General features: G+C 34.7%; 1 protein-coding gene across 2 annotated transcripts in view; it reads right to left on the bottom strand.

Annotated features, from left to right (window-relative positions):
- LOC148951478 (lethal(2) giant larvae protein homolog 1-like) overlaps window positions 1-26,722 on the bottom strand; it is a 333,083-nt gene extending 306,361 nt beyond the window's left edge. For both annotated transcript variants that reach the window (XR_016141914.1, XM_089090903.1), the window contains exons 1-3: window positions 26,610-26,722; window positions 10,862-10,956; window positions 2,592-2,689 (exon numbers count right to left, since the gene is read on the bottom strand). Coding sequence is in view for 1 of the 2 variants with exons in the window: in XM_089090903.1 (XP_088947029.1) it covers window positions 2,592-2,689; window positions 10,862-10,945 (182 nt within the window). In the remaining variant the exon portion in view is untranslated. The remainder of the gene's footprint in view (window positions 1-2,591; window positions 2,690-10,861; window positions 10,957-26,609) is intronic.
- Between the last annotated feature and the right edge of the window lie 246 nt (window positions 26,723-26,968).

Below are 26,968 nucleotides of genomic sequence, written 5' to 3'. Positions count from 1 at the left end.
TTGCCAAAGCTACCAACAAATTCACCGTGAAACCAAAAACAAGAACAGGTTAGTTATTAGAACACAGAAAATACTAGAAGACAGAAAAGAGTTTAATAGAAAACTGGGTTTGCTTTCCTGTTTTGGGAAAAGGTTATTGCAAAAAATGAAGGAGATCCAGACCAGCCAAAAATAGTAAAGTACAAATTACTTGCATTTTTATTTAAATAACTAGAAATTAATCAAAATTATCTTAAAGAAAATAGCGCAGATTTAACAGGAATGTGCAATGCAATGTAATTGGCCAAATGGTATAACAAGGTGGCGCAGGTCTCGATGCAATTGTGTATGACCATAATTACTACGGTATTAAAGGGAGTTTAATTAATTAGATTCCATGGTTAAACCATCCCAAATGGGTATCTAGCACCGAAAACACGAAAAATGCGACAGTAGGCTAAAATTTCTCCAGGTGAGACAATAAAATGATAACGACTTCAACATAACCCCCAGAACTCTTCATGAATACGAAATATGCTAAGTTAATCTCGAGGACGTTGGGAGTTTTCCTCTACCCCTACCCCATCATGTACAATTATGTTATGTTGTGTTTGGTTTATTATAAATTTAAACATACCATTCTCGATCCCAACCAAATTAACAAAAAGAAAACAAAAATTCAATTAATGATAATTGAATTAATAGTCCAGCATTTGCTTATAAAAGTATCTTATGCTCAAAGCAGCGGCATAGGCAGATGGAGTTCCAGGGTTTAAGACCTCTCTCATAAAATGGAGAAGCTTATAAGTGACTGCCTACACACATTCTGTTTAATTTTCTTCTGAATATATGTAAACATTTTTTTTATATCTACGAAAGCTTTTTCAGACGTCCTGTCAAAAAATGTCTGCTCTTCGAAAATTTATTTACGAAGTTTGTTTAAAATGGGGTAGAACTTTTTTTTTCCGCAATCCCGGCATAGAGCCTAGCGTGAAAAACATAATGATGTACTTATCTTTTGCTAATCAGCTTTACTGTTGTTAGTTGCTGAGCCTATCTATGAGAAGAATAATGGTAGTCTAGACCTCTTAACCGGGGAACTGCAAGCAAGTATACTTTTGATATTGCAATCAGCCCCATATTTGTAGTTGGTGGCTTCAAACCTTTAAAGAAGGTCAAACACAAATGTTTTACATTTTTACATTATAGTGTACATTTTACATTATATGTTTTACACTATAAACATAAAACATTTATAGTGTGAACAAATGTAAAAAAAATGAACGAATATTAATTCTAAATTTTACGAACGGTTTATTAGAAACTTCTCTCTTGTAAATTTGAACATGGTAAAATGTAAATTTGTAAAATCTTGTAAATTTGAACATGGTGTGAATTGAGATGCCTCGATAGTTTACAAAAAAAAATATTTTGACATCGTTTTTTGTGCCCTTAATTGTTCGGTCACCTTCACGAGCGTGATTGTTTTATTATGTACTTGGGCAAAGTGTCACTGTTTCTTTCCTGTCACTACAAAAAGTTTCAGTTTTCTTGTTCATCGTTTTCAGTTTTCGTTTTTCACCGTTTTTCATCAGTTTCAGTTTTCATCGGACAAAAAGCCATCGTTTTTATCTATTACTGTTATGTTAATTTTGTCATCAAGAAAAACATCACAATACTTTTGGCTTCATTGCAAAGATTACTATCACTTTTATGCCTAATCATCTTGTCTTATGAGCCCCGAAGAAGAGTTTCCCAAAAAAAAATCATCAATGGAAGATAGCGGCAGTTGTAGACTGCATAGATGGAGGACCAAACCCGTACCAACACCTTAATATGACTTTATTACGACACTATATTGACAATAGTAATCGAGACTCTGTCCAATGACAGACAAAACCAGTGAAAGGATTTGTGATGACACTTTTGATGAGGGCATACAAAAAAGATGATAAAATAGTTATGTGTCAATGTTTGTAAAATATTGTTATAGTTATTGTTATAGTTATAGTCATAGTATGTTATAGTTATAATAATATTGTTAATATGTTATAGCTATGTGTCAATGTTTGTAAAAATATTGATAGATGATTTTCATGGAGATTAAAATCTCATGAAATAAATAAACATTTTAAAGCAAAAGTGAAAAAAGGGAGATTACATGAAATTATTTAATCGGAATCGGAACAAAATATGTAAACGCTAAATTTGATCGGTGATTCCATACCTCCAAATTCACAAAATAAGGTCATTTTTAGAACCCAGTTTTGATTGTTTAGTTTCTATCGCTGTTGATAGTTGCTTGGGGGCGTATTTCCATATCTGCCTCCTCCCACGCAATATCAACATAACTTTTGTTTTAATAAATTCACACCTATGTGAGTAAAATTACACAAACACGTTCCCTAGTAGATTAAAACGACCATTTTCTAGGAACTTTCAAAGATTCCTTGAAAGCAAAGGGAGAGCCACGGCTCCTTTGCCCCCCACCCTCCATAGCAAGATGGAGCAGGGTGATAAGATTTTCAAACAAACTTAAATAAAGAGAAGAAACAAGGGCGAAATAAAATTAAAACTATAATACCTAATTTCCCTTACCCATCTTTACTTACATTTTTACAACACCAGACTTGGTGGCAATTGCCATAAGCCGAAGAATTGGGTCCCATGCCAGCGCCACCGGCTTATTTGGAAAACCATGCTGTAATGTCTACAAAAAAAACATTTTATCGGCATACTGTAATTAAGTTCACAAGATCAATAATTTATGCTGCAATTCCGAAGGTTCCACATACGAATTACAACACATCAAGATATATGGAATAGTCCATTATTGTAGTAACATTAGGTCTATAGTTTGGATAGATGAGAACAGCTACATAAGATAAATACAAAACAGATACATAAGAAACATAAGAATAGTTCATCAATAGGAATAGAAATATTTAAGTTTTTTTTTAACTCGAATTATGCAATGCCAAAACTGTACGTAAAACCATCAAAACCCCCGCTCCCCGAGTGATATCGGCTGCGAAACAATAATTACGACAATGCAATTAAATAATTGCCCAACGGCAGGCAAATTAATTTATAACCATGGAAAAATCGATCTTTGATGGTTTTGTTACTGTGGATATAGCCATGCCTAGAAGCACTGGGGAGAGTGGAACAAACCTGCGAAGGCCTTCTCACCCAAGCACTAGTGACCCTTGGCGTAAATATAGCAAATTGACCGATATAACTTTACACCCTGTTTTGGCCTCAGGCGGCTTTATCCTTCAATGAGTTTTTGAATAAGAAAATTTTCAGATTTTCCCAATAAAACAAGCCAAGTTTTTAGCACAGTGTTGACAGGTCAAATATTTGGGAAACTATAGAAAAAAGAACGACAATACCGAGCCTCAAGTTACCCATTTTATTACAGCAAATCTTCAAGTTAGAAGTCATAAGTTGCCAGAATTAACTGAAATTAAGTTTTTCTATGGCTTATCTACATTATTTATAATTTTATAAAAGACAAAAAATTGAATTTATTTTAATAAATATCGTGTTTAGAAACCTTGGGTTCGCTAGGTTTCCACTGTTATAAAAATAACATGTAGATGTGGACTAACTTATTAGAAAGGCCTAAAAAGAAGAAAGGCTTTTCTGCATATTTCTAAGCCTTTTACAAATCAAAAATAGCAAAGCTGTTGTGAGAAACGTTTCAATTAAGGAGCATTATTTCAAAAGTGTATCCCATCTTTCTAATACAATGGGATAGTATTAAAGCATCAAAAAAGAGAATGATTTCAACAACGAAACGGGTTTTCATAGGACACAATACAGTATCAAGAACAGAACAAATAGATTTTAACTATTATTCTAAGCTGTAATGTGTTTTTGCTTCCCAATTATTTGCAGTTAAAATACCAGCAGACATAAGTGCATAAATATAGTACCCTACATAGTACAAAATATGAGATAAGATAAAGTGTTGCGACCATGAACGCAAGAAATTACAAATAACATAAACCATACATAAGCGATCTGTACTCTTCAAATTCCTATCACAAAACCAAAACACGTGAATGACTCACATCAATGAAACACTTCATCTCATCAACATACTAAGATTTCCTTTTAATAAATACGTTTTCAAGATACCTCTCTATTCTACAGATAAATTGCGGAGTCGTCCTTTTAAGACTAGTGGTAGATTACTGTAGATGTATATTAAGAAAAGCAGAGAAAGTAGCAGATTAAGAAGTAGATTAAGAAATGCGGATGTGGACGCAGATTAACCTCTAGTGACCCAACAAATTTTTTTAAGGGTAATTTCTATGGAATCCCTGAGTGCAAACTTCACCACTATATGAGAAAAGAACTTTTGGTACCCGTTGTTTCGAATTCTGCAGAGACCCCAATGTCTGCAGTTCCCCCTTCCTGACTTTTATTTATCTGCACTAATCATAGTTTCTTACTTTAAACAGAAGGTAAACACCCTCACTAAATCATATAAATGATCCAAATCCAAGGCCGTATCTAGGGGAAGGGGGGAGGGTGAACATCCCTGAATTATATTTTTCCGACTCGTAGAAACGAATATAAAATAAACATAAAAAAAAAATTTTGATGCGCTTTTCCGTTGCCTCTCCCCCCCCCCGACAATATATTATGAATGTGGCCTTATCAATATACAATGAAAAATGGTGGAGAAAAACAGGAACAAAATCACTATACAAAAACATTTTTTTCATTAACAAATGGGTCACAAAAAAAAGTAAAAACACAACATTGAAATGTCCAATTAATACTAACAAAACTAAACATTAACTCTTAAAATCAAAATAGGTCCCGACGCGTATCATAGGCAGCGCGCTAGCTCTGCCTAAGTAAAGAACGATGTGGGCACAATGTGCTGTTTTTTGTTGTTGTTTTTTTTCTCCATACCCGGGCACTTCGTATCGAAGGAATGTCGTAGAAAGTTCGAAAAGGGCTCATTCGATTGCAAATTGGAGTGGCTAATGCCCTTTTTAATAGTCGAAAGTGATTGGAGGGCAACTAGCCCCCCCCCCAAGCCCATCATTCCCCCCAACCCCTCCACACAAAACTTGGAGATAGCCATTTTTTTGAGCGTAGTTGATTTATGGATATAAAATATCTTTTTGAGGAGGACACTCCCCCAAAACCCTCGGGACAAGAGTTTTAAGTTATGCCAAGGGGGAATTTAAGTTTTTTATATAAAGCGTTGTCGTATAAACTTCAAAAAAGGATCATTCGATTGGAAAATCTAAGGGCTAGTGTCCTTTCTAATAGTCAAAAGTGATTGGAGGGCAACTAGCCCCCCCCCCAGGCCCATCCTTCCCCCAAACACATCGAATCAAAATTTTGAGATGGCCATTTTGTTCAGCGTAGTTGATTTTCAAATAGAAAATATGTTTTTGAGGAGGACGCTCCCCCACACCACTCCGGGCAAGGGTTTTAAGTTATGCCCTGGGGCATATAAGGTTTTTATAGAAGGCGTTGTCGTAGAAACTTCAAAAAAGGCTCATTCGATTGGAAATTCAAAGAGCTAGTACCCTTTTTAATAGTCGAAAGTGATTGGAGGGCAACTAGCCCCCCTCCCTTCCCACGCCCACCAATCCCCCAAATACATCCAATCAAAATTTTGAGATAGCCATTTTGTTCAGCGTAGTTGATTTCCAGATAAAAAATATGTTTTTGAGGAGGACAATCCCCCATTAGCCCAGGGCAAGGGTTTTAAGTTATGCCTAGGGGGCATATACTGTTTTTATAGAAGGCGTTGTCGTAAAAACTTCAAAAAAAGCTCATTCGATTAGAAATTCAACGGGCTAGTTCCATTCTTAATAGTCGAAAGTAATGGGAGGGAAACTAGTCCCTCCCAGCCCTTCACCCACGCCCATCATTCTCCCAAGCACATACAATTAAAATTTTGAGATAGCCATTTTGTTCAGCGTAGTTGATTTCCAGATAGAAAATACATTTTTGAGGAGGACACGCCCCAACAACCCCCAGGGCAAGGGTTTTGAGTTATATCCTGGGGTATATAAGGTTTTTATAGAAGGCGTTGTCATAGAAACTTCAAAAGGGGCTCATTTGATTCGAAATTCAAAGGGCTAGTAACATTTTTAATAGTTGAGTGTTATTTGAGGGCAACTAGCCCCCCCCCCCACGTCCCGCATTCACCCCAACACATCCAATCAAAATTTTGAGAAGAACAAAATTTGCTCTTTACTGAAAAAATATAAATGTTTTTATATTTTTGCAACATATTTACTTTTACAATGTTAATCTTTTTATATTATACTTTTACAACTTTGATAAATCAAATAATTTTAACATTTTGATTACTAAATATCAGTATATGTATATTAAACTGACAATACACATTCATTTATATTTTTTTCAGTAAAGTGCAAATTTTGTTCTGGCCTTGGGAAGGCAGAGGGTTTTTGCGCCCAACTTATGTTAATTTCTGCTCGTTTTGAGTTTGACTCGGTTATTTATTTTAATTTCTATTCGTTTTGGGTTTCATTTATTTATCGATGCTGATTTGTGGTAGTTTCAAGCTTGGTAGATTATTTGACTTTATTTTTGCTCATTTTTTGTTTAATGGAGTTCTTTACTTTTCTTTGAAAAACTTATTTCGTGGAAAAAGTTTTTTTAACTAATACAAATAATAAATAACTATACAAGTATCAAGCAGCATAAAAGCAACCGGATGAAGTGGGGATGAGGTTCCAGCCTCAAGCATGCTTCAGAAGCAAGTTCTTGTTGATGATGGTGCTGAGTGCGCATAATATCCATAGCTCCAAACCGAGTGATTAATTTTCTATTACTATATGAACCTGGCAAATACAGAAGAAACTTTCAATGACGGAAATAATAAATGTAACAAACTCAGAGAGTGTCAGGGTAGTCCGCTTAGGTTAATGCTATAGTTTAATGTATAAACCCCAAAAGTTTGTAATACGAGTTACAATACATCAACATTGATGGAATAACTCATTATTGTAGCAACATTAAGTTTATCGCTTGGACTCAAACATTAAACAGCTTCTTAATAAGAATGGATATTTTTTTTGACTTCATATCATCTAATACCAAAAGCTCAATGAGCATGAGCTTTCGAGGGCGAAAAAGGTTATTTATTTCGCTTGGAAAGTAAAATAAAAAAATAAAAAAACTATATTGATCCGACAAAAGGAAGCGACCAAGAGATTCCCAACTCAAGTAGCCCAACTAACAGTATCTTGTTAGAAAGTATAAAAAATGCTCTCAGGTAAATGAAAAAGTTGTTAAGTGTGATGACTCAATGAAATATAAGTTGAAACAGGAATATATTTCTATCAAAATAGCTTCTTAGAGGAGGGGGAGGTGAAAGGTGTCTCCTGAAAATATTAGTTCAAAATAGTGTATAACGAACAAGGCCCCCTAATAACAAAAATTACCTTTTATGCGATAATCAAGGTTGGTATTTTTCCAAAAATTGGATGCTGTAAAGGGGCGCTAATTTACAGAAATGAGAGGGGAGGGGCAAGAATTTTTTTCAGCTTATGAATGAAGAGAGGGAGTTCCCGAGATCTGAGCGAAAAAATTTAGTTTCTTCGATCTTTCCGATGAAAATACCAGAAAAGGCATTTTTCCTAATTGACAGCCCCCCAAGACCTGCCCCACAATCGGCGACTCTACAACTGTAACTTGTAATTGGATAAAAAACTTCAGCCTACCCTACAAAGAGGACTTTTCCGGAGAAACAATAGCAACAGAAATTAAAAAAATTCTTCGGTGGCACAACCCCTCCAAAAATTATATATATTGTTTGCATTAAATTTCATCCTCGTTGAACGTTTCCAGAAGTATATATGCATTTCCATAGACATTTCTCATATCCGGATTTTTTCTAACTTCCCCCTCCCCCTATACTCTTGACCTAATATTTATGGTCCATTGCATCCTCTCATCCTACCATTCCTCAGTTTGCAGTATTATAGAATGATCTAAAAGTACACAGCCAAATTATTGATTACTTTTGTTTTACGATATTATCTAATAATTTCAAAGAAAGGATGTGGTAAATAACATACTTAAAATTTATGTTTCGTCAGGTTCGACGATTTCAACGATACTGCCTGGACGTCCTTCCCTAGAAACGTTAGCTGCTGTAAATGGCAGTTAGCATTAACAAAATACAATTTTATCGAGCGAAAAGGAGTTACGAAAGTAAATATTCTTGCAAATAATTGCAAGAATAAATATCTTGACATAGCAAGTTCGCAGTTTTTGAGCATTTCTTCCGTCAAAAATTGAAACGGATTAGCAACAAAAACCCAGTGTTTATGCAATACTACATTATTGCAACATGGCCACTGCAACATATCCACTAAACACCCAAATACACATAATTCCACGCCTTAATGAACCAACTATAAACCCTGCTTTTTCAAAATAGCATCTTATGGTGGAGAGATACATTAAAAAGGTCAAGTAAGATAAGATATATTTCAACCGAAAAATAACAAAAAAAAAAAACATTCAATAGTACAATCTTGAAACCCAACAAAGGCTCCCTGGACACTAAGGAGGGGGATCATGAAACAAAATACATAACATGTAAAACATTTACTCATAAAAATGGAGAAAATAAAATAAAAAGAGACAGAAGGAAAAAGAGAAAGACAGTTCATTAAATAAGCTTTACGACAACTGTAATCGATCTCAAGGTCTAAAACTATAATAATAAAAAAATTAAAAAGGTTAAGGCGATTTGATAACGTCAACAGATCGTACAGATCGTATGTTGCACGTTACATCTCAACTCCTTTATTCCTCCCAGCCCGATTCCCGAGCTATGACAACAAATGAAGGAAAACTTATCAAAATACGTATAGAAACCGTCATCTTTTAATAATTTTTTTAAGTTTTTTTTTGTTGAAGAACCAAGGACGTCAAAATACACACATTGTTTGTCATTTTAGGTTTATTCATACTCGAAAATCATAAATTTTTAAGATTTATATTTGGAGTCTCAAAAGTATGACGTTTTAAGGACAGTACAGTGTTGCCCTGTTAAATCAGGAAAATAAATAAGCCCAATTAATTAGTTAACTTTGACAACACTTTTCCCCCGTAAAAATTAAATATAATTAATCTGTTCGTACCCAAAGACAACTACACCTTCAAACGAAAGTTAGACCTTCTTGGGCTGTTGGGTGCCATATATTTTTAGCTAACTGTTTTTTTTTACTACCGTATAATTAAGATATGTATGGCTGCGTACATTTCTGTTTAACCAATTAAAACAGCCATGTTTAATTGTTACTCTCTTATGTACTGCAAGGAAGTAAAGAGCGAAGTGAAACTTAAAACGAGCAAAAATTATTCTTTTTGTAGGCTCTGCAATAAGTAAAAAAAAGTAAGTATGACAGATCTAGACCCTTAAGGTCCAAACCAGCGGTGCTGATATCTTTTTCGCGGCCCTTCAGCCAGGAAGTGCAATGGTTGGCTGGGGCCACCCTTCCTGCTTACCTTCCCCAGATTTCTCCAGGTACCCATTTAGAGCTGGGTCGACTCTGGCTAAGCTCACAGAATCATACCACTCACCCGCGTCCCAAACCAAATAACTGGACACGCCAGGGATCGAACCCGTGCCCCTTGAAGAATTCTCAACCCAGCGCACGTCCACTTAGCCAGGACGGCTTCTGCAATATAAATCTACAAAACGAACTTAAACAAACTGACCCCTAATATATCTCTAGAATCTCTGATTTTGGGAAACCTAGCGCTTTGCTGAAAACACAAAACAAAATAGAACTTTTGTAAAATAGAAACAAAAAGTGTATTGACCTGAACTAGTTTCTTCTTATCAATATTAAAGAGATAAGGACGGGGAAGGAATATAAGTGACTTTTTATTCATTTTATGAGAGAATTCTTGTATCCGGGTTATTAGTTGATTACGACAGAAATGGCCCATCACAAATTTGATCGATCATCAAACGACAAAACTAATGGATGTTCATTTCTAGCCTATTCCTTTATGGATCTTTATCCTGGAATAAAGCCCCAAAATTCGCATATTTGACATGATATACCGCTCTTATTGGAGAGTAATTTTTATACAACTTTAGTAGCTTCCACAGAATGAGTATTTCAGAAGTTCCAGTTACTGGTATGATAACTCCCTATGGTCTAAATGACTGTCTTACGACAGAAAATGGCTCTCTGTTGCGATGCGATCTCTTTTGTGATTTTTGTGATCTGTGTGGTGTAAACAAAGAAAAAAAAGACAAATTAGTGTGCTCTCCATATTAAAGTGCTATTTTTAATGAAATTTTAAAGACTTGGGAACATAACCGACCAAGTAAGTATTTTAGACCATGGAAATTAGTATTTTAGACCATGGAAATTAGTATTTTAGACCATGGTGCAAACCATAGAATACAACCCACCAAGTAAGTAATTTAGACGACGGAAATTAGCATTTTAGACCATGGAAATTAGAATTTACGCCATGGAAATTAGACCATGGTGCAAACCATAGAATGCAACCTACCAATTAAGGATTTTAGACCATGAAAATTTGACGGAACAGTTTCAGCCAAAATTGATACTTCGCACCACAAAATGGCAGAAAATGGCTGCAACCCCTTTCAAAATCAATAATGATTAACAAAGCTGTCAACAATCAAAATAGCTCCGATTGTGTTAGTAAACTGACACCAAATATGAATTTAAAAAATAACATTAACTTTTACAAAAAAAGCATAGTCATCATTTATTAACCAGTTTCTTATTAACCAAAATAGTTATAAGTCTTAATCCTAATATATTTAGTGAGCTAGGGGTTTCAAACACTAAAGTAAAAGAAAAAGAAATACCTGTTGACACTGGAACAGATCCTTTTGAATTTTCACCCTCTCAGCAGAGGGTTGAGATCCTTTGGCCCTAATAAACTTCAACATGATTCATGGGACTGAAAAAAAAAAAGCTAGATAAAGACTTGAGAACACTGAAAAAGTTTGAGCCCTGAGACATGAAAGTTTTAGTGGCACTTGATTGGTTTCTCCGACTAATGTGCATCATTCGGTTAGAATCCTCATAAACATTATTAAAGCTTTAGCTAATATGATTTAAACAATCTTTGGAAACAAAGGAAAAATAGCCAAACTAAATCGGTAAAACTAATGCCGTCAATCAGGAATGTTATCAGGGAGAAAAGGGCTATTGAAGGAAAGGGCCTATTGGGCAAGTGCTCACAAAAAGTATCGCAATTTTATAATTTTCTCACTTATTCCCGTATTTTTCTTGCATTCCACCATTTTTAGTGGTGTTAATTTCGAAGTCCCCCCCCCCTCGTCTGACCCGAAGGAAATTTCACTGCGAGCGTAGGTGACTAAAGCCCACTGTATATAAATTTATACAGTATAGTCAAACTCGGTAATTTTTATCTACTATATACAAACACCTCCTCCCATTTAATCTGTCATCAGCGGTCCAGTGTGTATTACCTTGGAACACGCATTTTGGCAGAAGCTTTCTCAAAATACCTTTGAAATCAAATCGAGACTTTGAAACCAGCTTATAATTTCTAAAAACATCTAATAATAAGATTATACTACTAATTACCAGCTTTTATATATGTATTGAACAAATTAATTTAAAATTAGATTCTTTAAAAGTTAGTGTTACAAAGGTGAAGCCAAATTTAGCCTTCAAGAGAAATCTGACTTATCTACTCGTGAAAAAATCTAATGTTGCTTATGTTTCGATTTGTTTAAATGTTCTCCAGAGCAATTGCATCTCGGCTCCCCCGTAAGGCTCTATGGCCAGGAAAAAAACAGGGGAGAAACACACTGCATTTCACCCTTTCAAAGACTCAACACAAACACACACACAAAAAAAAACAAAGAAGAGAAAAAAAAAAATAATTAAAAAACCCAAACAAAAAGCGATTTTATGAGACCCCCCCATCCAAAAAAAAAAAAAGGATGTTGGATAATCCGCCAATAAAATAAACCAAATTCCAAATATATATTTGAAACCAACCCACAAAAAAAAATATTATACAAACTCAAAACCCCTTACAACAAATGTTTCCAACCAAGGCTCGTGTCACCCCCCCCCCAAATAAAATAATAAAAATTAACAAAAATATATTTAAACAAGAAAAATCAAGACATTAACAAATTTCTTAAGATTCTTTTGAAAGTACCAAACGAGTGACATTCTTGAGCTGACTCAGGTAGGCTATTCCAAACGATATGACAAGCAGTTAATGTATTAAAGTCAGACCTCACCGATGGAGTAAATAGAATATTAATATTTCTTGAATTACAAAGATGATGCGAAGACCTATCAGTGACGAAAGAAGGAGTAGTTTGAAGGGCTGTGGGAACATCACCATGAATTTGATGAAAAGTGAAAGACGCGCACGAAAGAGTGTAGAGAGACTGCAAATCAAGTAATAGGCTAGTTGGGTTATTTATAGAACAATTTGTTTCCTGTATAAGACTTCTTGCCTTATCATATAACTTAGAAAGTGGTTTCAAAAAAGAAGAGAAAGTTGACATCCATATTGTAGGGCAGTAAGAGACGTAGGACTGAACTAAGCAATGGAACAGAATTTTATAAGCTTTGTCAATTGAGAAATAATTGAAGGAAGAATGAACTTAACTACCATAGTTGGAATAAAGTCAGGGCCAGACGACGAAGAACCCTTCAAGCTATTTACAATCCTGGCTACTTCAACACCAGAAGCCAGATCTAACACCATTGATTTGAGACAAGGCGGACCAAGATAAGATTTGTAATCTGGTTGTGACTGTGAAGACCTGACTGAAGAAGCAGTGGTTTTCCCATTATTGGCAAAATATGATGTAAATGCTTCTTGAACAGATGGAATACCCTCAATAATCACATCACCAACTAAAAGACTTGGAGGGATAGAAGGAGCCGGAGAAGAGTGTTTGAGGACGGAATTGATCACTTGCCAAGTTTTTCGAATATCTTTCCCACAATCCAAGAATTTTTTGGAATAATAAAGGAATTTAGCCTTCCGGTATAAAGAATTGAAAATATTCCTGTAGAGTTTGAATTGGTGAAGACGTGCAACATTCAAAGATAGAAATAGTGATAAATATTATATATATATATATTACGTATATATAATAATATCACTATTAATATATTATTAATAGTGATAAAGGTTATATGAATTGAAAAGTCATTCGTCCTCTTATTGCATGGATGGCGCAATATTGTCAACATGTAATAAAACGGTGTTTAAGGTTTTGACAGGGGACACCCACTTTCAGAAATCATGTACACCTGATGACGCCTGCCAAGCGTAGCGGAAGTATATCAAATGTAGCAGAAATTGTGCCAAGCGCGGCAGATTTGTGCGGTGCACGTGGCGTTTGAATATGGGCACCAGGTAGCAGAAAGTAGGTACCCCCTCAAGTTTTCAGCACTGGCAAGGGCAAATAGTGAAAATCATTTCGTGCTTTATTCAGTCTTCAGTCGTCCTTCCTTCTCCCCTTTTTTTTCTCAGTTATTTATTATTTTTCAGTTTTAGTGGTCGAAATTTTCGGTCATGTACATTGTTAAGCTTAAAATATTAGTAATTTTTTTTACATTGCAATAACGGTTTTGATTTAAAACAAAATCAGTAGAAAAGCATAGTATTCTACTTCAAAATCTCCGTATCTAAAGAGATAGTAATTTCGTCCTACAATTATTGGATCCAACAAGCACAACAAATGCATGATCAGGCAGGCGTGTATGCTTGAGAAGGAGGTAAGGGATCTAGTCACTCTCTCTCAATATAATTGGGAAATAATGCGCATTTTTTACTTCTTATGGGCAGCTTTTTCTGCTGTTTAGGTAGTTTTCTTTTTTTATTAACCATGAAATTGAGCAAAATCTTGGCCGCACTGAACACTTTATCAAGGACGTCTTTTTGGATCAAAACACTTTTAAGGAAGAAAAAAGCATCACGTGTCGACAGTACGCATCTTTTGAACTTAATAAAATTAGTTACCTGAAAAATCGCATAAATGTTCATAGCATGGTCTGATTCTGTATAGTCATTTAGGACACAAAATCAAAGGCCATACAGGTCAACAAAAACTACGTCAACCACTGAGTTATTTTTACATTAGAGCTCTTTGATCGCAAAAAAAGTATGACAACGCATTATGACTAACATATTTAAATCACGTAAATAAAATCATGCACAAGTGCACACAAGGGCCCAGAATATTTGAAATTATCCATTCATATGATCTTCCCCAGGAAAATTAGGGGCGTCGTAGTTATAATAACTTAAGTTTTATAATTTTTGACCTGATATTATCTGATACCGCCACCCATCGAGGAGGCACATTTGTGCCTCTTTAAAGAGGCGACCCACCACAATGTTAAGGGATTTCCAGTCCTATCGGTCGCAAAGAGACGGCGGTGATCGCATTTCGTAGCCTAAGCTCAAACTAACAAACATGCAAAATTTCACCTTCCTCCTTTGAATTTATCTTCATAGGGGAAAGTGGGCTGGAAGTTTCGACCCTCCCACCACAGCCCCCCTTTAACGTTGTCCGATCGGGCTGAAATTTAGAAGATAAGCTTTCCTAGGGCCTGGAAGCTTATCCTCGAAATTTCAGCTCAATCCGATCACTGTTTCCCTGTTTTCTAAAAAACCAAACATGCCCACTTAATGTTCATCAAGTTGTTTTGTTTTTTTATCAGCCACGCCTACAGGCCACAGTTGGCAACGGATCCGGGTGAATGAGGACTCATTCGAACCGGAATTCGACCTATTAGGGCCTTTTGATATTTTCAGACCGAAAAAATTATCACCCGGATTTACATTTACGAAAAACCTCATTTTCCCATAAGAGCCCATGTTAATTTTTGAAATTCCTAAAAGCATAGTATTTCATTATTAAATTAGATTAAAATAGTCCTCTTAACCTGACAAGACCAACTGCAAGCTTCCAAAAATTCCAGCTCTTTCCCAGAAGTTTTTTTTGTCGAAAAACGAAAATCTTACTTTGTATTTGTTTGTGTTGAAAATAGATCGCACAGACTAAAAATAATTTAATACGAGTCTCTGATAGTACAGTGGTCACTGTTCCTGTCTGTCATGCGGAAGACCCGGGTTCGATTCCCCGTCAGAATAAATTTTTTATATATTGAATTTAAAGTAATATCTCTTAAATTTAAAGTTTAAAAAAGAAACCCAGTTACTTTTTTTAATCCAATCTATTAAATCCTTCAGCTCAACAGGCGTCTCCAGAAGAATATCACAGTCTGCCTTCAGCTTAAAGGTAAGTCTCCACTGCTTTGACAACATGCCATATACCCACATGCTTGAAGAAAAGTTAAAAAAAAAAATCTTACTGTGCATTTGATTTGAGTATTCAGGAATTAAAAGCCGTAACACAAGAATCTTCAAAAGCGGCGTGTTTGGGGGCGGCAGTCCCCAAACTTTAACTCCTGACACGATCAGCTAACAGTTAGTCAAGCAATAATAAGTAATAAACTGTACAAAACGTGCAGAAATTATTTGAAAAAAACTACGTTTTCTAAAGAGTTAAAGAGGCTGAGTCACAAGTTCAAACCTTAAAATGTACAGGGATTAGGACGTACAGTTGGGGGGGTGCCGCCCCCCAAAACCCCCGCTTTTGCAGCCTCTTTTGTTAAGATTTTGATTTTTGGGGTGTGGCACCCCCCTCAACCCCCACTTTTTCCCTTGCAAAGAAATGCTTTGCAACACAAACGAAGTCTGCTTGAGTTTTTCACCGTTAGAACATCCTATTGCATCTCTTTGATGAGAAACAGTACTGAGCCTGTTTGCTGGATTTTTTACAGGAGATTTTTCCCTAACCGAAGACAAGCTATAATGTGATAAACTTAACAATTTTGAACAGAAAAAAACAGGGAACAGAAGAAGGGCTCAGCATAAACAGGCAGTTTAGGTTCAGGTAGTTTCAGGTTCATTTATTTTTCCATCATACGTAATCACACTGAATACATAACTATACTTGGCACAGAGAAAAGTTCGTAGTTATAACTGTAACAGACTGAGTTGTCATTGCCAAATTCTCTGAAGATTTAAAAAAAAATGCAATTGAAACAGTTTCATTCGTGTTGGTACGACCAACTGATTGCAGGCTACAGGACTTAAAAAACCTTAACAAAAGAGGCTGCAAAAGCGAGGGGTTTGGGGGGCGGCATCCCCCCAACTGTACCTCCTAATCCCTGTACGTTTTAAGGTTCGAACTTGTGACTCAGCCTCTTTAACTCTATAGAAAACGTAGTTTTTTTAAAATCATCTAAATTAGGGCTACATTCACTTTTGTAATTACACTGATAGATGCACAGGTCCAACCTTATGGAAAACAATTTGTATTTCAAGTAGTTTTTTCTTATTTGTCATAGCATTAACAAACCCATTGAACTTGAACAATAAAAAAAAAAAAATATCACAAGACTGTCAAAGTTTACAAATAAAAGCAGTGCTACTCCCCCTCCCTCCCAAACACTCTAAAAGGCTTGAGAGCCATTCAAAATTTATTGAAAAAAATATATATTTTGAACAGTGTGGTTTTTACTGAAACAATCATAAAACAAAAACGTTCAGAAATCAACTAAAAAAAACAAGTTTTTTAACTGAAAGTAAGGAGTGACATTAAAACTTAAAACGAACAGAAATTATTCTGCATATGAAAGAGGCTGTTCCCTCCTCAACGCCTCACTCTTTACGCTAAAGTTTGACTCTGTCTCACAGCTTTATTTTTTAAAACAATGTAAAACTTTAGCGTAAAGAGCGAGGTGTTGAGGAGAGGACAGCCTCATATATACATATTATATGCTTTTATACTAATATACATATTCTTATATACTTATATTCTTATATACTCTTATATACTTATATAAGCTTTTCCTTATGCCAACAATCAAGACAAAAGATCACCATCAGTGAAACTTTCTGTTGAAGTACCTATCTGACTAATAGTATATATTAGTCACATACTTCAAAATGTACCCCAAAAGATAACAAGGATCAATTTAAGTTAAGCATATTTGATTATACAGTACATTTAAGCCTTCACTAACAAAAAAAAAGTTTTCTTTCTAGGTTCACCATGCACGCAATCATTGAAGAAAAAGGATGAAAATAATAGGAACTTTGTATTGAAATATCTGACTGATAAAATATATTAGTCATATACTTCAAAATTTACCCCAAAAGATGAAAAGGATCAATTTAAGTTAAGTATATTTGATTATACAGTTCATTTAAGCCTTCACTAACAAGAAAAAAGCTTTCTTTCTAGGTTCACCATGCATACAATCATTGAAGAAAGGATGAACATAATAGGAACTTTGTATTGAAATATCTGACTGATAAAACATATTAGTCATATACTTCAAAATTTATCCACAAAGATGAAAAGGATCAATTTGAGGAAAGTATATTTAATAATACAGTTCATTTAAGCCCTTCCTTATACCAACAATCAAGACAACAGATGACCATCAAAGAAATTTTGTGTTGAAATATCTGACTAAAAGTACATATTACTCATATACTTCAAAATTTATCCAAAAGCTGAAAAGGATCAATTTGAGGTAAGTCTATTTGATATTACAGTGCATTTATTATTATTATTATTATATATTTTTAACCCACACTATACAGAGGTACAATACGTGGAGTATCACAAGGAAAAACACAAAAAATGCGACACAAGACAATATATAAATCAAAAATTACCAAATTACAGTGTAACACATAATAATTTAAAAAAAACGAGAGCAAAAAAAAAAAATAAAATAACGTGGAAGGAGGGGGAAAAGGGAAAAAAAAAAACACAAAAAAAAAAAAAAAAAAAAAAAAACTGAAAAATTGCATAATATAATAAGCAGGCATTAATATTATCATTATTGGATTTTTACTCACTCTTTACAGATCTAAATTGTAGAATGACCAAACAGAGAAAAACAACTAAACAAATAAAAGAAAAATAACTTACAACTGAAAAAAACCTGATAAGGTGATGGTGAGAAGAAAAACGGATACAAGCAGTATTTGAAAGTTTTCTGTGTAGTTATTCCAATTTTCCAGTAATATTAGGACCAAAAAATGTATTTATAACTACCCAGTTTTTGGTCCAAGGTGGAAGAAACAACAAAAATTTACAAAATCTAAAATAATTACCGTAATCCGGATTCTTTTCAACTCAGTTTTCTTCAGAAGGAGAAAAATTCCAGAAGCAAAAAGAATTGAATGGTCACAAAAAGTTGAGTAGAGCTTGGCTAACGTGAGTTTATTATATTTACCTCTATTGGCAACAATCTTAGCATATCCTAATTTAATTTTCTTATTAATATCTGAGACTGTGCGCTGGCGCAAGCTTGGAAGACTATTAGTAATAGAAATACCGAGCCATCAAAGAGAATCTACGAGAGGGATAGTAAAGCCACTACAGCAAAGGGAATAACTAAAAATATTATTAAAAGAAAGAAATTTACATTTATCTACATTAAGAGAAAGGCCTATGTCTGAAAAAGAAGTGGCAACACGAGAAACCATGTTAGATAATCCAGTTTTAGTACAGCTTATAAGAAGCAGATCATCAGCGTAAGCCAGGTAGGAAACATCAGAAAAACCGGAGAGATAGGTAGCCGAAATATTTGCCAGAACTCCTGAAATACACAAATTAAAAAGGGTCGGAGATAAAACTCCACCTTGCCTTAAACCTCTTTTCAATTTAATATTAGATGCAGGCACAGATTTCAGCCAAAGAAAAGAATTAGAGTACCAGTACCTAAAAAGCAAAATAACCAATAGATTGACACCGCAACCACGAAGAGCAAAAAAAAGCTGACTATGACATACACTATCAAAAGCATTTGATAGATCTAAAATACAAAGATATATACTCCTTCCCTTAGAAGAATTTTCAAGGAGCAAAGAAGATAATACACGATGTGCGTGTTGACAACCTACTCCGGGCTTAAATCCAAACTGGTTATCTCTCTCAAGCATATTATTAGTCACAGAAGGTATTAAAACATGCTCAAGAACTTTACTAAAAGTGCAAGAGACAGTAATAGGTCGGTAAGAAGAGCAAATAAAAGGAGAATTCCCCTTCTTTAAAATTGAAGAGACAGTACCACACAAAAAACTCTCCGGTACACTAGAAGTACAAATACACATCTGGAGAAGTAGGTGTATATGGTTAATAAGGGGGAGCAATCTAATAAAAGGTGAAATCTAGATATACCATCATTATCAACATTATCTGATTTAAGTTTCTTAATTGCTTCAATTACGGATGAAAGAGAAATAGGAACACAGAGACGCTGAGATAGAGGGGTACTAAAAATAGCAGAAAGAGAATGAGAATACAAAGAATGCACACGGTAATTAACATTAGAAAAAATAGACAAGTAATGGTCATGCCAAGCAGATCCAGGAAGACAATCACTATTTGGAACATCACTTCTAATCGACTCAGAATTAATAACTTTTCGCCATTCTCTCTTTGACACTGGAAAATCCATACCACAATAACGCACTGACTTAAGATATTTTTTATAGTCACTGCGAGTCATATGCTTAAGGTCAGATACAATACTACAAGATAGCCTAGCAAATTCATTCATGACTTTTAACCAAAAATTAGCTTTATTTTTAAAAGTTTTTAAATTAGGATCTAAAGACAAAATAGGCTTTTGTGTAACCACGTCTAACACGTTGCAGCGGCACTGCAACTGCCTCGGCATCTTTTAATTATTTGATTATATTAGCAATCCAGGTCCTTTTTTGCAAGTCCCGTGTATAGAGCTCTGAAGCAGATAATAGGGAACTCGTATAGCAGTCAGCAGCCTTGTTAGCGTAAACACATAAAGAGGAACATCAGCTTTCTTCCAATTACTTTTTTCAAACACTTTTGAAGACTGGGGTACTTTACAAAAACTTGCAGGGTTTAAATTCAGCGTAAGAGTAAGTGAGATAGGGAGATGGTCTAAGTCTTGTTCTTCAGCATGTACAAACACTATTGATGTAATAATACTAGGTGAGCAGATAATGTGATCAATATTGCTCTTACTGCCTGAATGGTGAATATAAGAATACGGATGAGTTTTGGGTATAATATGATATGATGGAAGAATTTGAGCCTTTACTTACAAGAAAAACATTTAATTTTTTTCTATGTTTGCCAAATATACCAACAATCATGACAAAGGATGACCATCAAGGAAACTTTGCGCTAAAGTATCTGACTAAGAGTGCATATTAGTCATATACTTCAAAATTTATCCACAAAGATGAAAAGGGTCAATTTGAGGTAAAAATATTTTATAATACACTTCATTTGAGCCAATACTTACAAAAAAAGCGTTTTTTTAGATTCGCCATATATTCCATCAATGAAGACAAAAAATGAGCAGTTAACAAAAAAAATTCGAGGTACGTCATATGTACCAAAAATGAGGAGAAAGGATAAACATCAAAGGAACTTTGTGTTAAAGTATCTCACTAGTAATACATGTTTGTTATATACTTCAAAATTTATCCACAAAGATGAAAAGGATCAATTTGAGGTATGTATATTTGATGATACAGTTTATTTAAGCCTTTACAAAACGAAAAATGTTTTTGCTTAAGGATTGTTCTGGGTACCCAGCTGACTGACCGTATTTCAAACAATAGGCTATACAAAAAATGTGGTTCAATACCGCTCTCTAGGGCTTTAATGAAAGAAAGGTTGAGGTGGTTAGGAAACGTTGTACAAATGAAGGATGACAGATTGCTGAAGATTGTTCTTTTCGGCCAACCATCTAGGGCTAAACGGAAAGCAGGTCGTCCCCGTCTGGGGTGGGAGGACGTCATAAAGAGGGATTTAGAGGAGGTGGGAACTTCATAGGCGGGTGTAAAAAGGGAGGCTTTGAATAGATTGGGGTGGAGGAGGATCGTGCGCAGCTGTGTTGGCCTCAGGCGGCTTGGTGCTGTGGTGAGTTGTTAGTAGTAGTAGTAGTAGTATATTTAATAATAAAGTTTATTTGAGCCTTTAATTATAAATAAATGTTTTATTTTTTTCAAGGTTTGCCATTTATAACAACAATGAGGGCAAATGATAAACAACAAAGAAACTTTGTATTGAAGTATCTGAGTAATAATATATATTAGTCATATATTTCAAAATGTATCCAAAAGGATTAAAAGGATCAATTTGAGATAATTATATTTGATAATACAGTTCATTTCAGCTTTTATTGTCAAGTAAAGCATTCTTTTTTCAAAATTCAACATCTACACCAATAATGAAGACTAAGGATCAGCACCAAAAGAACTTTTTGTATAAAGGCATCTCACTCATAACACATATTAGTCATATACTTCAGAATTGAGTCACAAAGATGAAAAGGATCAATTTGAGGTAAGTATATCTATACATCATTAACAGAAGTTATGTTCTGGTGCATAATCTTTGCCTTCTTGTGCAAAAATGATATTTAATACAGGTATTGTTTTTTCCTTGTTCTTCATCAGTGATGTGACTCCAACTCACAAAAATGGAAAATCTGCGTTTCAATGTTCCTCCTTCCATCCAATCACCATCTTGACTACCCTGTGTAAACATTTTGAGCTCTTTTTTATTGATAACAATGATGATAAAGGATGAGCATCAAAGGAATTTTGTGTTGAAGTATCTGAGTTACACATTTTAGTCATAAACTTCAAAATTGAGCCACAGAGACGAAAAGGATCAATTCGAGGTAAGTATAACCGATAATACACTTTGTTTAAGCCTTTACTTACAAGAAAAAAAATTATAGGTTCACCATATATAACAACAACAAAGACAACGGATGAGCAAAAAAGGAACCTTGTTTGAAGGATCTGACTGAGTATACATAAGTCATATACTCCGAATTTATCCAAAAAGATAAAAAGGATCAATTTCGGGAGAATATATCTGATAATAAATTTCATTTGAGCCTCTACTTACAAGAAAAACGACGTATATGCCAACAAAGAAAACAAAGGATGATTGTCAAGGGAATTTTGTGTTGAAGTATCTGACCAATAATAGATATTAGTCATTTACTTCAAAATTTATCCACAAAAGATGAAAAGGATCAATTTAAGGTAGGTATATTTGACAATACACTTCATTTGAGCCTCTGTTTAGAAGACTTTTTTATAGGCTCAAGATATAGGCCAACACAGAAAACAAAGAATGATTGTCAAAGAAACTTAGTGGGGAATTATCTGACCAATAACATACATTAGTCATACTTCAAAATTTATCCAAAAAGGTAAAAGGATCAATTTAAGGTAAAAAAATTTGATAAAAAGTTCATTAAATGTTTACTTACAAGAAAAAAATTTTATTTTTTTCTATGTTTGCCATATATACCAACAATAAAGACAAAGGAAGAATAAAATTTATTTACAAGAAAATTTTTTTTTTTTAGGTTTGTCATATGTACCAACAATGAAGACAAAGGAAGAACATCAAAGGAACTTTGTATTGAAGTATCTGACTAATAGTATATATTAGTTGTATTCTTTAAAATTTATACACAAAGATGAAAAGGATCAAATTAAGGTAAGTATATTTAATCATGGAGTTCATTTAAGCCTTTCCTGATGCCAACAATCAAGACAAAGGATGACCATACAAGATACTTTGGTTTGAAGTATCTGACTAGTAGTATATATTAGTCATATACTTCAAAATTTACCCAAAAAGATGAGGAGGATCAACTAAAGGTAAGTATATTTGATAATACATTTCAGCCTTTACTAACAAGAAAACTTTTTTTCTAGTTTCGTCATGTGTACCATTATTGAAGACAAAGGATGAACATAAAAGGAACTTTGTATTGGAATATCAGACTAGCAATACATATTAGTCATATACTTTAAAACTTATCCACAAAGATGAAAATGTTCAGTCTGAGGTAAGTACAGCGTTTGTCTAGAAAGTAGTAGAACTAATTTTCTTTCACCACAACTGCATTTTGGAGCGTGCACGCTCCAACTGGATTTGGTAGAAAGCTTTCCTAGCTAACAATGGAGCTGCTGTGCAGTTGTCTCTGAGCACCTGTAGAGTCAGGACAGGCATCATTGCATGATGTGTTTCCTGTGAGTTGTGCAAGCCAAAAATGCAGCATTTGTTAGAGCAGAGGTATGCAATTAAATTATGCGTAAAACTCAGTAAATCTGTGACAGAGACGTTTGATACAATCAAGCAGGCTTACCCAGATGTTGCTTTAGCAAGAAGTGGAGTGTTTTGGTGGCACCAGGCCTTTTTAGAGGGACAGGATGAGGTTGCCAAAGCAAAAAGTGCTGGAAGACCTTAGACTTTGACAAAAACCAACAATGTGATGTGTGCACAAAGTTTTGAACCCAGACTGTTGACTAAGTATTTGTTTAAATGCCCAAATGTTGAACTTACCAAAATCCATCATTCATGACATTGTGACAGTACATTTGAACATGCACAAAGATTGTCCCAAAAGTGCTCACTGACAGCCAGAAAGTGCGGCAAGTGGAAGCATGCCAAGGAAATTTGAACTAGTGTGAAAGAGACCCCAATTTTTGAATAACGTAATCACAGGTGACAACTGCTGGATCTTTGAGTGTGATCCAAAGGCAAAGAGGCAATCTTCCGAGTAGCACATGCTGGCGTCTCCTCGCCCAAAAAGGCAAGAATGAGCAATTCCAAGGTGAAAACAATCCTCATTGTCTTTTTTGGCGTCAAAGGCATTGTTCACCATGAATTTGTTCCTACTGGGCAAATTGCCAACACCAAGTTTTATGTGGAAGTGCTCAAGAGACTCAAACAAAGGGTCAGTTGGGTCGGACAAGACATTGCAGCCAACTAGATGTTGCACCACAACAATACCTCAGCTCACACCACCTTTCTCAGGAACAGATGTCTGACCAAGGCTGGCATCCCAACACTTCTGCAGCCGCCCTATACACCAGATGTGGCCCCAGATTATTTTTTTGCTTCCTAGCCTGAAAAGGCTATTGAAAGGTAAGTATTTTTAGGCAACAGAGGAGATCCAAGCAGCATGCACCACAGCTCTCAGGGCAATTCTGGAGAATCCATACCATTATGCCATCAATGCTTAAAAAATCAGGATGGCAGCAATACATTAATGCAAAAGGAGCCTATTTTGAAAGTTTTTACAGAATTGCAACAATTGGATCAATAAATGTTTTAAATCCACTCAGTCCTATTACTTTCTGGACAAACCTTGTATATTTAATAATACATTTCATTTAAGCCTTACCTTACATCAACAATCAAGACAAAGGATGACCATCAAAGAAACCTTGTGTTTAAGTATCTGACTAATTATACATTTTAGTCATATACGTCAAAATGTATGCACAAAGATGAAAAGGATCAATTTGAGGTGAGTATATTTGATATTACAGTTCATTTGAGTCCTTATTTACATGAAAAATGCTTTATGTTTTCTATGTTTTTCATATACAATAACAATGAAGACCAAGGAAGAACATAAGAGGAACTTCTTGACAAGGAGTGAAAAATCAGGATGGCAGCAATACATTAATGCAAAAGGAGCCTATTTTGAAAGTTTTTACAGAATTGCAACAATTGGATCAATAAATGTTTTAAATCCACTCAGTCCTATTACTTTCTGGACAAACCTTGTATATTTAATAATACATTTCATTTAAGCCTTTCCTTACATCAACAATCAAGGCAAAGGATGACCATCAAAGAAACATTGTGTTTAAGTATCTGACTAATTATACATTTTAGTCATATACTTCAAAATGTATGCACAAAGATGAAAAGGATCGATTTGAGGTGAGTATATTTGATATTACAGTTCATTTGAGTCCTTATTTACATGAAAAATGCTTTATTTTTTCTATGTTTTTCATATACAATAACAATGAAGACCAAGGAAGAGCATAAGAGGAACTTCTTGACAAGGAGTGGGAGAAGAAGCAGTGGAGGTTCAATTGGGAGTTGTTGACTCAAGAGCACTAAAGGTCCAGAGGACCTTAAAGCTCTCAAATGGATTAAGGTGAAACAAAGAGCATCAAAGGAGCTTTGTGTTGAAATATCTGACTAATAATAGATATTAGTCATATACTTCAAAATTAAGCCACAAAGATGCAAAGGAAAACTTGAAAATATAGTTCATTTGAGCCTTTATTTGCAAGAAAAAGGTTTTTTAGATTCAAGATATATGCCAAAAAAGAAGACAAAAGATGAGCATCAAAGGAACATTATGTTAAAGCATCAGACCAATAATATGGATTAGTCATATATGCCAAATTTATCCATAAGGGTCTGTGTTCTTTGTACCAGCATGAAATTCAAAATTGCAGCAATTTGTGTGTTATAAAAGTGGAATGTTGCAAAATAGATCTTCTGCTTAAATGAAGTTGCAAAATATATCTTCTGCTTAAATGAAGTTGCAAAATAGATCTTCTGCTTAAACAAAACATTTTCCAGCTTCACAACTTTGCTTCATCTAATTTATAATGTTTTAAAGATGTGCAAATACATTTCCTAAATCATGAAAAAAAACATTGATATGGCTTGAAATTCTAGGCTACTCAAACAACAGGAATTTCATTTTCAGAAATAAAGCCAGAGAAAAAGGGGTAAAATTCTACTCAAGCAACTTTTGACTATCTTGGAAAGGGGTTAGGTTAGGAAAATGAAACTTTCAGGGATGGGTCTACAGTCTAAAGTAGGCTATGTCCTGGGAAGGTATTTTGAAGTACCTACCTCTGCTTATTCTCCCTGTAGAGGGTACTTCAAAATACCTTCTGAGTAGAGATAAGTACTTCAAAATACCTTCCCAGGACATATTTTAGCCTGTGAACCCATCCCTGAAAGTTTCATTTTCCTAACCTTATCCCTTTCCAAGATAGGTAAAAGTAACTAAAGTGGAATTTTAGACCATATTTTCAATTTATGATGACAAATCATTGGTGAAAATTTGACCAAGAAGGCAGGGTTCTTGTTACTGCCCTCACATTGCTTCATGTTGTAGTAAAAAGGGGTGGTCCAAAAACCCAGTGCTAGGCCTATTTTTCCAGAATGCCAAAGAAAAGGGATCTTTCCCAAAGAGAGGTCTTTTACCCTAGGCAAATTTCAGGATCCTCTAGAGTGAGAAGGAGAGGAAATAAGTACTTCAAAATACCTTCCTAGAACATATTTTAGCCTGTAGACTCATCCCTGGAAGTTTCATTTTCCTAACCTCACCCCTTTCCAAGATAGGTAAAAGTAGCCTAACTAAAGTAGAATTATACCAAAACGGCCCCAAATTTACCATTATTTGCACAATGGCGGAGTTACAAATAGGCCTAGCCTAAAGTAGGCAATAGTGGAGTTCCAGGCAAAATGCATTAGGCTAATAAAGCAACAATTATTCTGCATATTGTGAAGTAAGAGTTGTTTTCTAAACATGTTTCTTTTTCAATAGCCCAAATACTAGAATTGTAATTTTTTAATTTATTGGACCCTACTGCTCATGACCAATGATGGTTTGTCACCCTTGTATCATAGCCCAATCTATGCTTAAAGTGGATCTAGGCCTACTCACTTTTTTAGCGGTTCGTTAAATACACAGATGCACAAAAAGGTCTCTCTCAATTTCTATCTATTCTTAGAGGAAAAAATTCTTTAGCCTATTCTTTTTAATTCATGTAGCCTATTTTTCAATTCCATAGAAGGCCTTTATATTTGTATAAAATAATTAAGCAGACTAATTGACAAAGAAATATGTAAAAATTGATTTCTAGTGAAAAAATATATAATTTGTGGAGAAAGTATAATTTCGATAGGACAAAATAGTAGCAAATCTAATTTATTTTTTCTGTATTTACGTATTCATTTTACTTGGGTTCAACCAACACTTTACCAGCGGGAGCGCAGACGATCAATACACAGGCAAAACAACAG

This window comes from Artemia sp. Qi Xiang Cuo, chromosome 6 (genome assembly GCF_049724085.1).
Source record: "Artemia sp. Qi Xiang Cuo chromosome 6, ASM4972408v1, whole genome shotgun sequence".
Lineage (NCBI taxonomy): Eukaryota > Metazoa > Arthropoda > Branchiopoda > Anostraca > Artemiidae > Artemia > Artemia sp. Qi Xiang Cuo.
Note: the sequence above shows the minus strand (reverse complement) of the source record. Positions and strands in the feature narration are given on the sequence as shown.